This window comes from Trichoderma breve, chromosome 4, assembly GCF_028502605.1.
Source record: "Trichoderma breve strain T069 chromosome 4, whole genome shotgun sequence".
NCBI classification, from domain to species: Eukaryota; Fungi; Ascomycota; class Sordariomycetes; order Hypocreales; family Hypocreaceae; genus Trichoderma; species Trichoderma breve.
The window spans coordinates 381,368-396,131 of record NC_079235.1 but is presented as its reverse complement, the minus strand read 5'-3'; the positions used below and the strand labels follow the sequence as shown (position 1 = coordinate 396,131).

The following is a 14,764-nucleotide window of genomic DNA, read 5'->3' as shown; positions in this document are numbered from 1 at the left end:
AGCAAGAAGCAGCAGGTAGTAGCAGATGATAGCAGACAGTAGCAGGTAGTCGTAGATAGTAGAAGATAGTAGCAAGGATTGGGGATGAAAACCTTGGTCTTCCCTAAACCTATTTAAAACATCCAGGCTTATGGCGAAACGACTACAAGCCAACCGAAGACAACCTGTGGGAAGATGGCAGTCCTACCTGAGGTATTTTCACCACTGAGTTCAAAGAAAAATACCCGTCGACATCATGGGACGAGATGGAGGAGTTCTACAAGCGGACCGGTGTCAAGATATGGATGGCATTTGAACCCAGTTCTTGTTGAAGCGGCTGGCTCGAGGGCCGACTGGACGAGCTCTTTTGGACAGAATGTCGTAGCACCCGTTCTCGGCCTTCTTTCACTGCGACGTGCTCTCAGATCTCGCTTGATGCTCCCAGATGGAACGCCGTGTTACCCTGGCGCTGATCTTCTCCCCATGACAATCGTTACAGAGGAGCTCAACTTCGACAGAAAGCGCCAGAACTACATTCAAGACCATGGAAGAACCTGCGCAACGAACTCATTCATCCCTGGGCACGGAGAAAATTTCACTGCAAGCCGAGGGAATATGAGCAGTTCGCAGCAGGAAGGGTCAATTAACTTCCCCGCATATCGCGAAGGGATGTTGATTGCGTATGACTGGCGCAATTCCGATATTCTTTACAGCAATGTCGAGGAGATCTTTGGCGCAGACGCGAACACTATTGAGACTGCCATTAATGCCTTTCGTGATGGAAATATTCCGCCTAGCTCGCAGCTGCAGCGTCATAGTGGTCCCAAAGAGAAGGGTAAAGGCCCGACTGTCAGCGTCGACCATGTCCAGACGCTACTCTCATACGACCAAAACGCCGGCCTCGACTATTTCTTCACCCGGACATGCTTGGATCCCGATGTGAATGCCCCGACTGGCCGCGGTGGATGGCTCAACTGGTTGTGCGCAACCAGTCCTATACTCGCTCGATGTCTCGAACTCGCACACAAATAGGTCATCCAAAGCAAGGAGCGAATGGTGGTGTACGTAGGTACACCATAGATTCAACAGTAAGCTCTTGTTTGCTGCTATGAAAATGGCAGGATTTTACACGTTGACTGTGAGGCCTACAGACAAGCCCGATGCGAAGATTGAAGGAGTTCGACGTTTCTATGATCCGACCTCAGACGCCCAAGTGTTTATTGCCAACCTTGGAATATAAAAATAATGAGCGTAGATGTGAACTTGCACACGGCTTGCTGCAAGGGAGTTTTGGTCAACATGCACCTCAACGCAAAGACGATTTTGCAAATCCACGGCAGATTGAATCGTTTGGGACAGAAGAACGCTGTGAAGTGGCACAACTTGAAGGTCAAGAATTATTTTCATGATCATGAAGAAAGAGTGCTTCTTACCAAATGGTCTCGGCAATCGTCTGCTGAGGCTAGTTTTCCGTACTGGATTTCTGGGGCACTGCGCGAGGTTGTCCATTTTGAGCTAATGAAGGCGTACATGAACCATCCTTTCAATCGCTACGCCTACGTTGTAATTTATGATCGTGATGCTCCTAAGATGGAATACTATACGCAGAAGGTTGTGAAGTTGGGACACGCTTGCTCTGCCCTTGTCAAGCTTATGACGGAGACAGATCGCGGGCAATCCTGGACGGAAAACGATGAATATCTTATGGTTGCCATGTTGGAAATGAGCCAGGAGATCAGCGTGGGAGAATTTGAGACTAGGCTCACTTGCGGAGAGCAACTCCTACGTCAAAAAAATGGAGGAAAGGCTCGAAAGGTATATCATCGCTGTGAAGTCGAACAAGTCCCAAGAACCAACAGACCAGATTTCTCAAGGACGAAGTTGAAGGTCGAAAGAAGCAGTCCAAATCCGACGAGTTGCTCAGCTCCGAGGATATGGAAGGCGAGAGTGAACGTGAAGATGAAGCCGAGGAGTTGGCAGATGAGGAATTTCCCTTGGTTAGGGACGAATGAGTTTCGACAGATCTTGTATGTATCACAGCGGATTATTCCGCATAAATCAGGGGAAAATATTTGGCCTGGGGCCCATGTTTAGGAGACTGCTTTTATTGGTAACAGACGAAAATCTTTGCCCAGTTCGACGGACAAATTCATAGTACCAGTGCAGCACTCTGCATAGCATAGCTCAATCTGCAATTGTACTCTTGCAATAATGGCATACTGCATGATTTCGATAGTTAATGTATTATAATGGCAGATAAATACTATTCCAAGAATACAGAGAATTCCACACTCCGAATGAGAAATATTAGAATTGACTTTTAAAACACAATTAAAAATACAACAAAATTACTATATGAATTTTCTGAAGAATGGTCCTTCTCACACAATTACCAGGCAATATTTCCAACTATACAATACCATGCTCAACCAAACTGTCCACCGTATCAAGTATTGTCTGTTGTGGCGTCCTAGGCGTCCAACCGAGAACTTTCTTCGACTTGTCATTCTTAAGCGCTCTTATAACGTCAAGAACCGGCACAACCTGGCGAGCGGTAGGGCTAAATATACCGGCAATCCGAACCACCCATGAAGGCATTTCCCCCGTTGGAACCTTTTTTGCCTTTTCGGGACGACCCTTGGAAATGGTCTGAGCGACATCGAATAGTGCCATGGGTTTGCCGTCGCTGCTAGCAATAAAGCGTTCCCCTTTTGCTGCAGGGTCAAGCATAGCACGGATATGTAGGTCGGCCAGATCACGAACGTCCACGATGTTGAAGTACGTCCGAGGGCATTTCCCAATGCTCCCATCCATGAGCTTCGTGATGAGTGTAATGGATGATGACATGTCGTTGCTCAGCACAGGGCCGAATATGCCAACTGGGCATACGACACTGAGCTCTAGATCTCCTCCTTCATTTTCAATGAACTCCCAGGCAGCCTTCTCTGCCAGAGTCTTGCTCTTGTGATATGCTGGTAGGCCATCCAACACAGACCAGTCTTCTTCAGTATATGGTTCCACCCGATCCTTGCCTCCGTATCCGATTGTCGCAAAGGAGGATGTGAATACTACTCTTTTGACATGAGCGTTCCGAGCTGCCTTTAGAACTCGCAGAGTTCCCTCTTTTGCCGGTATAATCAACTCGTTTTCATCTTTTGGTGCTCCTCCAGGAAAGGGTGATGCGACGTGGTGGACGTAGGCGCAGCCTTGGATAGCTTCATCCCAGCCTTTATCCTGAGTCAAGTCGGCAGCATAAAATGACAGGCGATCCATGTTTCCTGCGCCGGCTTTTTGTAAGACTGATCTGACATTCTGCTCCTTGGACATGCTTCGAATTGTAGTTCGGACGGTGTAGCCATCTTGTAGCAGCTTCAAGATCAAGTGAGAGGCTACATAGCCTGAGCCACCAGTGACAAGAACAGTGGACATTGTAACGAAGAGAATGTCAATTTTCTTCTTGTCAAAGATATTGTTGAATTATTTACACTGAAGAATAGACAGATATTTCTATCGCGTCAATGAGCTTCTTATTTATACTGATCGATTCATCTCCTTATCACTCCCATTTCTATACGGAATTCACGATTGTCCGTTGGAAAGCAAAACTTGTCTGAACCCCGTCTTCAAGTGAAGATCTATCGCTTCGAGCGTAACTACAAAAGGCTAGTTTCAAGGTCAGCAGAAATTTCCCTTTAAGCATCATTCATATCTGCGATTCATTCTTCAGGACTCGATAGGCTTCAAGTCTGTAGCCGAATCGAGTCTCAATCTTGTCAGCGCTACTAAAGAGGCTAGTTTTCCGAGCCGGCTGCCCACCAATCGTGGACCCTAAGGATGGATTCGTGTGCTCAACTTCTCATAAAGCTCAAAACAGCTAGCTTTCCGACAGAATCGCTGCGATGAGGTGTCGTGAGATTGCGCTTCAATTGGACATACAGACTGCAACCGAGACGAGAGCTATAATGGTCACCTGAATTTTGATATATATTTTTTCTCATTACTAATATCACTAGAGAATCTTAAGAGAAAATGCAATTGGTGGGTATAACTCCCCTCTTGTCTGCTCCTAGTATAGATAATCTGCCATCCTTCTATTTCACATTCTCAATTACATTTCCATACATATCCTTCATACATCATGACTTTGTTTATTTGAAGACCAAACAAGCGCAGAACTCATTTCTGCCAAATATGGCATTTTAGTATGAGCAGATGTCTTGGTTGGCGGGTGAGTCGGCCTTGCCCCAGACCCAGTTGGGATTCAGGACGGACACGGGACGCAAGTTGTTCGCCGCCCAGAATTGGTAGTCCGAGTTACGATAGTCGTCAGCTGAGAGAGGAGGGCAGGTGTTCTTGAAGGCTGCGGTGTACCAGTCTTGGTGAACCGAGTGGTGGAATTTGCCAAAGTAGAACTTGCCGTGGTCGAGGTTCTTCTGAGCAAAGGCCTGCCAGTCGTCATCGCTACACACACAGAGTTAGCAACTGGCTCGTTATTCCACGGCTTTGGATCGATAACCTACCCCTGGAAAGTATCGTTGACATCGGACCAGCTGATGTGGACGTGGTTACCATCTGCATCAAGGTTAGCATTGGAACAAGGAAGAATCGATATCGAGGTACGTGTTAGTGGGACGGACCTTGCTCCATGATAACTGATTCGCGAGTATAGGTGTTGCCTCCATCGGGGCTGGTGAATCTCACGACGATGCCTTCCCAGTCGCTCTTGTGGCCGGTGTCCTTCTTGAAGTACACGTAGTAGATGATGCGGTATGAAGGATCAGAGCCAGAGGAATCTCCATTACAGAAAGTCGATGCCCAGTAAGTTGGAATGGTGGTAAACGGCTCTCCGGATACGTTTCCATAAAACGTATTCGCTCCTTGCCAGGGAGGTTGTTGAGGGCAGCCGTGTGCTAGTGCGTTGATGTTGCAATTATCCGCATCCACGCCGTTGGTCTGGTTGCCCTCACCATCCTCTGCAGCTGAGGGCATGCAGGTACCTGAAGGCATGTACCACATAGGCGCAGCGGCCATGGCAGCAGCTAGACCTCCATTCGTGGTGAAATCGCTGACGGCAATCGGGGTGTTTGCCAGGGCAGCTTTGGCGGCGAGCAGCAGGACAGGAACGATCTTAGCGAAACCCATGATGACGGCAGATGGTCTTAGCAAGGTTGAGATGAAGGATGAAATGAGATGCCAAGAAATCGATCAGAATTAGCGATACCGATCGATGCTTTTATATATCCTCTCAACGCGACACAAAATACGAAGAAACGCTGCGCTGTCGCCTCTCACCGACGGGAAATCAACGCCATCCCACCCGTACGACGAGCTCGAATAGGAAGGACAGCTGCCCAGCCTGTCGATCCGTATAAACGAAGTCGGCCTTTTCACCTTCTCTTTTCGTTTTGCCCAAGAGCTTTTGGGGCAAACACGCTCCATGTCATGCTTGAAAGGCCGGTCCTTGCACGCCGCTGGAATTTTTCCACGGATGCTTCCGAACCAATGTCCGAAAACACGATGTTAGAGACTTTCCGGAAATGGAAAATCTCGCCTTGTATGGGCATCATCTGATGTCGCCGGAAAAAATAATTTGTATGAAGAAATCGCAAAGAGCAAGAGGCACGTTGTTTTCGGACACGATGCTATTGGGGAATTGTATTCATCTGATAATATGAATCACCTTGCATTAACTAGTGAGAGTGACGGATCAATAGCTCTGATTCCATACATTAAGTCTCCATGATGCTGATGGACTTTTGACGGCTTTTCTGACATCTTGATATGGGGCTCAATTGATCCTCGCTTCGCGCGCTAGGGCTTACTGTTGGTGATTGGTCTAGTGGGCCGTTGCAGATGAATTCAATGCGTTGATCTCTAGCACGTGTGATTGACAATGTTGTGAATGGTAAGCCGTCTATCATGATTTAGCGTGAAGAAGCATGCCGAATTGCCGTTGACGATTAGATGAAGATTTGAACGGAGAGGGAAGCCAGTTTTGTAGTAGCAACTGCAGCTTGATGCGCGCCTCCTCCTATCCGTCACCGAGACGGCGGAGATCGTGAACTGGTTGACAGCTTTATGCCGAAGGCTGGAGAAGAGCTATGCTTAAAAGCACACGAACGCCGATGTTTGACTGCTAGCGCGGCAGCTAACATGAAGCCAAGATTGGACCCTGGTGAGAGTGAGACCATACGTCACTTGTCAGTCTGATCCTCCGTGTAAAAGCACATGTCTAGGTCTAAGCAAGCTAAATGAGGGCTAATAAGTGCATGTATTTGGATGGGATTCCCCTCCAAGTCAAGGAACTGGATACGATGAAGGCAAGAACACCTAATGTTTCAGTAACAAGATCATTACAATGATACGACATATTGGCAACTCCGATTGCAATGGAACCGTGTTACTTGAATGGAAAACATCACGCGTCACACATGAAGATTACGAGTCATGACAGGCATAACATTTGTGTAGTCGCGCTGGGTTTTGTGAAGCTCCTGCTCCGGGCATGTTCCTGCATTAGCAAACGTTGCATTCACGGATATAAACCATCAAAGGAGATCAGAATTCCGCCACCTCTGAGTGGTGGATTAATATGGAGTGAATTGGAATCATGATAACGCGCAATTGTCACGCTATTATCTAGGTACGAGATTCCCCTTCAAGACTCCAGGGGATCTTGTTGATTTTGGCTCATGTGATCAATCACGTGAAAATGCATCCGACGGTAAATTTTTGAGTGTGATTATCTAATCATTCGTGAAGCTCCAAGCTGTATTTGCCTCACCAGTCTTGTATGACAAAATCATCACTCATCTCCAGTCAGACCTGAAGCTTCAACTGCCATATCCCGGGGTCGGATATGAGCTTCTTCGAGACTCCATCTCGGCTGGGCGCTGAATGGTTCTCCGTCGGTCTGGCCTCGTCGTTTCCCGACTCGGGGTTCGATGACGACAATTTGGCAAAATACAGAACGTGTAGTGAGGAGTATAGACCAGGATGCAAAGTCTTTCAGGTGCCCAAAGAAGACAGTTCGCAAAGAACAGAAGTCTTGATTGATCAGGATGGAGATCTGGAAAGTTCCGATATGAAGGGTTTAAAAGACCAAGTTCTTGTATTCAAGTACAGAGGGAAATTCCACGCCGTTGATCATGTAAGTAAGCGCAAGTGTAATGATCATTCATGAAGAAAGCCCATAATGACTGTTGTATGAAGAAATGCCCTCATTCGTCTTACCCCCTTTCGCAAGCCACCCCATTTGACATTGAGGACTTCGGGGTTGTCTTGAGTGCAGGATTGACCTGTCCAAAACATGGTTGGTCGTTTGATCTATTTACTGGTTCAGGAGACCGTGGAAACTATCAGCTTGGACTTTGGGAAACTCAGTTGCGCGAAGTAAAGGGTTCGGATACACCAGCAGACAAGGTTTCAGCGTCCGCGGAACAGGAGGTATGGGTTCGGAGAAAACAGCGACAGCGCATCGGATAGATTAGGTATGGCGTTGGGCAAGTACATATAGACAAGGTTATTAATTATAAGCATATTTTGATCATGAGAACGCATGGCATTCATGCTATTAGACAAAATGCGTGCTCATACCACCAAACCCTTCCTCGATATACGTGCACCGAGATGCCAAGAGTGTACAAACAACAAAAGCGAAAGACAGAAGCCGGAGCAGTTATAAAGCATTCGATGAAAGAGAAAGGGTTGCTAGAGGATTGAAAATTTACCGTGTATCTCACAGGGATGTTTCCCACAATATGCATGTTATAGTTTCTTATCATCCCAAAGTTTGGGGCTATCCAGCATATCATTCAACAGCTCTTTGGCTATTGAAAGCATGGACGGATGCACTGTTGTCCAATTTAGCCGGGTGGCAGTACAAGCGCCGAATTGTTCTTGGCATTTACAATAAGAAGCAGATCCATGGATCATGGCACATATGGAGCGTGAATACGCAGTTGGATGCACATCGGTGTTAATGACCCTTCCACCTGTTCTCCTCCTTCCACATTGTATGGAAACAAAAATCACAACAGTAAGCACTCTCTAAAAAGATTTGTATTGATCAAAAAATATGCAGGTAGCATCATTGAAGAAATGCAAAAATTGGTGCAGCCTCATGATCATGCTATGAGTCTCTACTTCCATACATTTTACCGAACATAACCATTCGGATAGTGAAATAATCCCTCAACGATACCCCCGATCCTGTCGTATACTCCTCTTTCAAGTAAATATTGCTGTGCAACGCTACAAAGGAATCCGCCGGAGATAGAAATATGGTGGTGCATCTAGCTCCGTACCGTTCAAGGCTACCTAACGCCCTATCTCCGCTAGAATCCGAGATGTATATATAGGCACCTCCACGTTGAGATGATTTCACTGACGATATTTATTTGTTGAGCAAGGTGTTTTACAGCATATTTTTTTGTTTAATATATTCCACAGTCACAAAATGGCCAGCGTTCTAGTAACCGGAGGTGGGCGTGGGCTCGGGCTCGGGCTTGTTCGTCTGCTAGCATCTCTACCAGCATCGACTATCTCCAAGGTATTTGTTACCACAAGAGGAAGCCCATCGGAGGATTTACGAAAAATCGTCGAGACCTCTGGCGGACGAGTCATTAATGTCGAATGCGAAGTTGTCGACGCGGCAAGCGTTAAGCGTGCTGCGGCTGAGGTTGAGGAGAAGCTTGGAGGGGAGGGGTTAGATATCTTGATCAATAATGTTGCTGTGAGTATGAATGTTTCTGAATTTCAATTATTCCAGTCTGTACTAACATATTAGTACCTCAGATGAGCGGGCTTTATCCACAAGGCATTCGCAACATGGAGGCAGAAGAGATGTTGCAGGAATTCAACGTCAACGTCGCTTCAACACACAGGGTTACTGCTGCATTCATTCCTTTATTACAACAAGGAAAGCAAAAGAAGATTGCTATGGTGTAAGAATATCCGTCTATAGTGCATCTTCCCATTTCTTGGCTGACATTTTCAAAGATCATCATCTGCTGGTTCAATTTCATGGGCAAACCGGTACTCCTTCTCGCCTGCGTATGCATATAAAATCACCAAGGCCGCAATGAACATGATGGCGGTTCAATACGCAATTGAATATGAGAAGGATGGATTTACCTTTTTGACACTATCCCCCGGCGTAAGTGGCTCTTAAGCACCCTCATGCTGCTTCGTTTTCTAACCCTCAGATGCAGTGGCTGAAAACTACCATGGGCGGCGACATGGCTGACCTTGACGTTGAGACGGGAGCCAAGGCAACATGGGACATTGTGAACAAAGCTGATAAAAGTTACAATGGAAAGTTTTACAACATACATGTTCCTGGCTGGGAACACAACGAAGGCGTAAACCAATATGACGGACTGGAAATCCCCTGGTAGAAGAATACTAGAGAACTACAAGGACGTCGAATAGGAGGTTATGCTACATGTCCATCAAAAGTCTTCTTAAAATTTTATTCCTTTCGTAACGGGCGGGGCCCCGTTAACATGGGATGTACATGAATTCCGCGTTCTGCAAATAAAAGCTTGCTCTTCGCCAAATCTGTCCAATATCGTATCTATATAGATTATGTATGCCCAATACGCATCTATCGGCATTCTCCTATTAGAAAAAGAGGGACATGCCTCCATCAACCACAATATTAGCTCCATTGATGTAGCTAGCAAGCCCGCTGGCGAGGAAAATGACGGTGTTGGCTACCTCTTCTGGAACACCTGTTCGCGCAAGCGGAACAGCATCAAGAAGAGACTTGTAAAAGGGATAGTTGTCTCTCTTAACAATTTGATACTGGCTCAGTTGAACCGTACCGTCTGGCAGCGTAATGTTAGGGTTCTCAATGGATCCCGGGGCGATGGAGTTGATTCGAATGCCCAGAGCACCAAGCTTGCGAGCATAATCTTTGGCCAATACGGCCTGGGCTCTCTTAAAGGTCGAATAAGGAGAGCCGGCAATAGGGTGGCGCGCTTCAAAGCCCGCCATCGAGCTGATGACCACAAGAGATGCATTCTCTGAAGCTTTTACCCTCTCTTCAAGAAACGGTGTCGATGCGTCAATCAAGGTGACCAAGCCCAAGATGTCTGCACGGAAGCTATTCTCCCATGCTTCAGGAGTTGCTTCCCCAATGAGAGGAGATGCTGCATTAAAGAGAAAAGACCGATTAGTGAGGAAACTAGGTGTAAGCTAAGAGCGAAATGTCGTAGTTATTATTACTTACCATTGGCAATAACTGAATCAATGCGGCCAAACTCTTTAGCTGCTTTCTCCACCCAAGATTTGATCTCTTCGGGGTTTGAGATATCAACGGCCGAGCCGACGACACGAGCCCCATTGGTAGCGCCCTTGAAGAGAGAGAATTCATCTCCGCGAATTGTGCGAGCACAAAAAGAGACATTGGCACCTTCGGTCAAAAAGGCTTCTACAATGGATCTACCGATTCCTTTTGAGCCGCCTAGAAGAGGGTATTAATATAGCCGGAGATTTGAGTGAGTGGCGCTTATTACCTGTAACAAGGACATGCTTGTTGGCAAAGTTGCTAGAGAAGGAAGGCATCTTGGCTAATTAATGATATCACGTTGGTGGTAAAGTTTGATCTAGAACTCAAGGTTTGTGTGATATCTTGTTGATTGGAATCCGAGAGCCTCCTTACACAGAGATCCTCATATACTTATAAGTTGCACATCCTGTATTTAGCACTCTATATAACTCATAAATAGCCATCGCTATTATCTATCCCATTTCTAATGCTCTGACTTATCACCGACTCTTTTAATAATAACAGCATTGTCCATTCAGATTTTATTGAATTTGTTTGTCTGTTCATAGCGAGAATAGGGTAACAGCGAGATGTGGGGGTGGTGGTGTTTAGGGATTAATCACATAATAAGCTCCGAGAGGCGTCTTTTCCGCGTTGAGTTGATCCTCATACACAAAATCCACCAGCGGAGAGATCCGAACTCCGCTAAATTGGGTCACTAGGATCTGAAATTGCATCTTTAGCCTCTCATCGAATAAACTTCTCACTCATGCTCTTCTCGTCAACTGTCTGACCCTTGTCATTGGACAAAGGAAGGATCGCGGAGTTCCGGGTGTATGAGTAGGGCTTTGCAGGCTGAAAATCAGCTAAACCTAGATTGGAGACCGCGCGGACATACATTTTGGTGCAGCTGACGCTTCCCTAGCTGACGTTCTCTTTTGCTGATGCAATGCTGCTTCTTCTCAAGCGAGTGTCTCTTTAAAGTGAGGGAGGCGCTAAGAGTCGAGTTAAGACTACTGTGAAGACATCAAATACTGTCGAATACTGTCATATCAAACATCATCGTGTTTGTTTAAAACCTATCTTCAATGAGCCGCTCATCTACCGAAACATGCTGGACTTGTCGGGTTCGCAAGAAGAAGTGCGACCGAAAGCGGCCCACCTGCAGTGCCTGTCATTCACTTGACATTACCTGCTACAATGGCAACAACCGTCCAAGCTGGGTTGACAATGATCTCGAACGAGATCAATTTGCGGGTCGAATCAAAGCGCAGATCAAAGAAAAGGCGGAATGCCGTCGCGAAAAGAGCTATGTAAAAGTCCTGCCACTCGGAAGGGTGAGGAAGCCAAAGACGGACTCAGCTGCAGCTGGTCACACCCCCAAAAAACATCAGCCCAGGCAAAGTACTCAAGCCCACGAGGGAGCTCTCAAGGATCTATCTTGCTATGGATGTTCCAAGAATGGCTTTTCGCCGCCTGAAAGTGTTTCCGACAACCCTGCTCTACTCGGAATCAGCAACGACATTGACACTGATCTCGAGATTACGTTTTTGGACTATGCTTTCCCCTTTCTGTTCCCATTCTACCGCCCCTCCATTTTTAAAGGAGGACGCGGCTGGCTGCTGGCAACACTGAGAAAGAGCATGCCGCTCTTCCATACGGCCATGGGCTTCAGCACATACTTTTTTATTTTGGTCATGACAGACATTGCAAATGGAGAGCACGAAGTATGCAAAGGACTCGTTGAAGGAAAACTCGTATCTCATGTGGATACTGCAATCAAAGCTATGAGACAAGGGATAGAAGATCTGGCCGCCTGTGGAGAACTTGCTTCGATCGAAGAAAAGGCGCACCTCATGGAGGGTGTTGTACAGCTTCTGGTGTTTGAGACAAACATTTCAGCAACTAATGAATGGGGTATTCATCTTAACGCCGCAGTATCTCTTTTTAAAGAGATATTCGAGCAAAACAACCCTCAAGGTGGCAGAATGGATCTCGACTTGGTGTTAGCCAAGATGCAGAAAACTGGATGGGCAGCTGTGAGTTCGTCACACAGAATTTTTAATCCAGCTCAAGGGGCTTTTATGTTCTACGTCGCTGTCATAATATTTGCGGATATAATCTCTGCAACTATTCTTGGAGATGCTCCAATGTTACGGGAATATCATTCGATCCTGATTAATGACGGATGCGGGCCAGTGGATTCGCCCCGACTTTTATTAGACTTGGAAGATTCTGTGGGCTGTCAAAGCTGGATTCTACTCTTAGTTGCCGATATTGCTTCTTTAGTAGAAGGCAAAAAGCATGGACGAGTATCCCGCGATGATTTGCTCGTTGAAGGCAACAGGATTGCTGAAAAACTCCAGAATGGTATAACTAGCCTCAAAGACAACCTGGGAAAGCCTGTAGCTTCTATAGGTTCCTTTCAAGCTTATTCTAACCCTGAAGCTCTATCCCAAACAATTGATACCACCTCGTATAGCTTGGTATGGGCACATGCAACTGTTCTTTACCTATTTGTCACTACTTCCGGGTGGCAAGAACAGCACGGGATTATACAAGAAAACATCTCATCTGCCATCGAACTTCTCGATAAGATCTCATCACCAGCAATCTTACGCAGCCTCGCATGGCCATTTTGTGTGGTTGGCTGCCTTGCTTCTACCGACCAAGAAGAAACATTCCGAAGAATTGCTTCCAGAATGGGGAATTTGTCGGCATTTGGGACGCTGTTTGAAGCGCTGAGGATCATGGAACAAGTCTGGAGTACTCGTGGGGAGAGAGATGTGGACAACTGGGATTTCACCTATTGCTTCCGTATACTAAGCTCGATACCTCTACTTATATAATGCTAATATGACTGGCTATTGCTACTACTTCGTCCTTCTTAATGTCCCTTCCAGGCACCGACGATTTCGGCCAACTTGGTGGTCTTGATTTCGGGAAATTTGGCGTTCAGGCTCTTGTCTTCTGGAGCTTTTAGGCTACCATCAAGGACCCATGAGGCGAAAAGCGAGAACAAGCCTTGCATCGCTGGCTTCGGAAAGTATGGATATAGCGCAGGGTGAGAAGGCAATTCTGTAATCTCTCCCTTTGCGAGCTTTTCGGGAGGATCGAATGTAACCTTGAACTTAGTGCCTGGAGATCTGTTAGTTTTGTCCCGATTGTAATAAAAAAGCGAAGTGGAATAGCATACCCTGAGCTTCTTCAGAAAGTGCAACAAGCTTGTTGAATGTTGAATTTTCACCGTAGCAGTAGGTAATCTCCTCCCACTTGGGCAAGCCCAGAGATGCGACAACAAATTTTGCCACATCAAAAGTGTAGGTGAAAGAAAGAACCTCATCTCCTGTGCCAGGGATGGCAGCAGTCTTGTTTGGCGGGTCTACCACGAAGAACAAGGGCTTCAGATACGTCTTCACATGAGGCATGCCGTAGTAGTCCATAAAGTAGCCGTTAGCAACTCGAGTCCATTCCAAGTCGGTCTTGCGAAGCTCTATCACGGCATTTTCTCGAATCTGATAGATAGGAGACCTAAGATGTAGGAGGAAAGTTAGCATGTACATATAGAATCAGGAAGAGAAGGGAAAACAAGGCTGAACTCACACTTTGGTATGAGGAGTACCCCATTCACTAGTAATGAAGCGTTTTACGGTGCCAGATTTACTGGCTGCCTTGACCAGGTCGACTTGGCAAACTCCAGCGACTTCATCAACCACGCTAATAGTAGAGATGACGACGTCTACTTTGTGGCTGGCCAGTTTTTGCGCAGTTTCATCGACGTTGTTGTAGTCCACTGCGACGACGGGCGCTTTTTCATCATTCACTTCTGGAACCTTTATTCTGGATTTAGCTTTGATAACGGCATTAGTAGTCTTGTATGTTTCTGACTTACCTTGCGAGCCAAGACAATGACATCGTACAGAGGGGACTTTTTCAACTCTTCAACGATGGTGCGACCAACGCTACCAGTACCACCGGCGACTGCGATAACCTTTGACATGATTGCGAGTATTAGTGTTGTTCAAAATGATGTTTGTGAGAATGTTGGATCTGTGTTTATAGCATTGTTTAACTTGAGGATGTTTTGGTTCAATTTACGGGAATCTCAGGACTTATATAGAATTGAAGACACAACAGTTCTCAATTCTTTCATGCTGCATCGTATCATGTCGATTTCTAAGCTGTACATCCCCTTTTCGATTTATGTTTCATTTGTCGCCTTCAAACGTTGTCTTGCTGAAGTCGCTTGCGACAGCTTCACCGCGCGGTTCCCAAAACGGGTAAAGAGGTCTTGGTACTCTGGATCCACGTCGTCACTCATTCCGCTGCCTTTCCTAAAAGAAACAAGGCGGATTTATGGAGTTACAACTCGTTCCTCTTTCGTCAACGGACTCGTACCATGTTAGCTTGTTGGATACGTAAGCCGGGCTGTGATTCTCAATGGATTGCATTCATCCCACGTTCCTCCCGAGCTGAAAGTCTCCGGCTTATTCAGCAGCGACGCACTTTTAA

General features: G+C 46.3%; 9 protein-coding genes across 9 annotated transcripts; 5 read left to right on the top strand and 4 right to left on the bottom strand.

The window, feature by feature from the left end:
• Nucleotides 1–174: 174 nt before the first annotated feature.
• On the top strand, nucleotides 175–1,011 carry T069G_06430 (uncharacterized protein; the record flags this gene model as incomplete). Its single annotated transcript, XM_056173640.1, has 1 exon — nucleotides 175–1,011. One exon carries the CDS (start codon nucleotides 175–177, stop codon nucleotides 1,009–1,011), a length of 837 nt encoding a protein of 278 aa, XP_056027219.1.
• A 267-nt stretch (nucleotides 1,012–1,278) lies between these two features.
• Nucleotides 1,279–1,991, top strand: T069G_06429 (uncharacterized protein; the record flags this gene model as incomplete). The annotated part of the gene is made up of 2 exons (XM_056173639.1): nucleotides 1,279–1,794; nucleotides 1,854–1,991. The coding sequence occupies 2 exons, from the start codon at nucleotides 1,279–1,281 to the stop codon at nucleotides 1,989–1,991; spliced, it is 654 nt and encodes a 217-aa protein (XP_056027218.1).
• Nucleotides 1,992–2,388: 397 nt separating this feature from the next.
• T069G_06428 (NAD dependent epimerase/dehydratase family domain-containing protein) lies at nucleotides 2,389–3,408 on the bottom strand (the record flags this gene model as incomplete). Its single annotated transcript, XM_056173638.1, has 1 exon — nucleotides 2,389–3,408. One exon carries the CDS (start codon nucleotides 3,406–3,408, stop codon nucleotides 2,389–2,391), a length of 1,020 nt encoding a protein of 339 aa, XP_056027217.1.
• A 770-nt stretch (nucleotides 3,409–4,178) lies between these two features.
• Nucleotides 4,179–5,121, bottom strand: T069G_06427 (uncharacterized protein; the record flags this gene model as incomplete). Its single annotated transcript, XM_056173637.1, has 3 exons — nucleotides 4,179–4,440; nucleotides 4,500–4,551; nucleotides 4,617–5,121. The coding sequence occupies 3 exons, from the start codon at nucleotides 5,119–5,121 to the stop codon at nucleotides 4,179–4,181; spliced, it is 819 nt and encodes a 272-aa protein (XP_056027216.1).
• Nucleotides 5,122–6,838: 1,717 nt separating this feature from the next.
• Nucleotides 6,839–7,464, top strand: T069G_06426 (rieske [2Fe-2S] domain-containing protein; the record flags this gene model as incomplete). The annotated part of the gene is made up of 3 exons (XM_056173636.1): nucleotides 6,839–7,129; nucleotides 7,192–7,371; nucleotides 7,423–7,464. 3 exons carry the CDS (start codon nucleotides 6,839–6,841, stop codon nucleotides 7,462–7,464), a joined length of 513 nt encoding a protein of 170 aa, XP_056027215.1.
• A 973-nt stretch (nucleotides 7,465–8,437) lies between these two features.
• Nucleotides 8,438–9,377, top strand: T069G_06425 (short chain dehydrogenase domain-containing protein; the record flags this gene model as incomplete). The annotated part of the gene is made up of 4 exons (XM_056173635.1): nucleotides 8,438–8,717; nucleotides 8,768–8,924; nucleotides 8,980–9,136; nucleotides 9,186–9,377. 4 exons carry the CDS (start codon nucleotides 8,438–8,440, stop codon nucleotides 9,375–9,377), a joined length of 786 nt encoding a protein of 261 aa, XP_056027214.1.
• Nucleotides 9,378–9,603: 226 nt separating this feature from the next.
• T069G_06424 (enoyl-(Acyl carrier protein) reductase domain-containing protein) lies at nucleotides 9,604–10,548 on the bottom strand (the record flags this gene model as incomplete). Its single annotated transcript, XM_056173634.1, has 3 exons — nucleotides 9,604–10,133; nucleotides 10,214–10,447; nucleotides 10,500–10,548. The coding sequence occupies 3 exons, from the start codon at nucleotides 10,546–10,548 to the stop codon at nucleotides 9,604–9,606; spliced, it is 813 nt and encodes a 270-aa protein (XP_056027213.1).
• A 792-nt stretch (nucleotides 10,549–11,340) lies between these two features.
• T069G_06423 (fungal specific transcription factor domain-containing protein) lies at nucleotides 11,341–12,520 on the top strand (the record flags this gene model as incomplete). The annotated part of the gene is made up of 2 exons (XM_056173633.1): nucleotides 11,341–12,291; nucleotides 12,476–12,520. The coding sequence occupies 2 exons, from the start codon at nucleotides 11,341–11,343 to the stop codon at nucleotides 12,518–12,520; spliced, it is 996 nt and encodes a 331-aa protein (XP_056027212.1).
• A 619-nt stretch (nucleotides 12,521–13,139) lies between these two features.
• T069G_06422 (nmrA-like family domain-containing protein) lies at nucleotides 13,140–14,252 on the bottom strand (the record flags this gene model as incomplete). Its single annotated transcript, XM_056173632.1, has 4 exons — nucleotides 13,140–13,390; nucleotides 13,449–13,783; nucleotides 13,856–14,085; nucleotides 14,145–14,252. The coding sequence occupies 4 exons, from the start codon at nucleotides 14,250–14,252 to the stop codon at nucleotides 13,140–13,142; spliced, it is 924 nt and encodes a 307-aa protein (XP_056027211.1).
• Nucleotides 14,253–14,764: the final 512 nt, after the last annotated feature.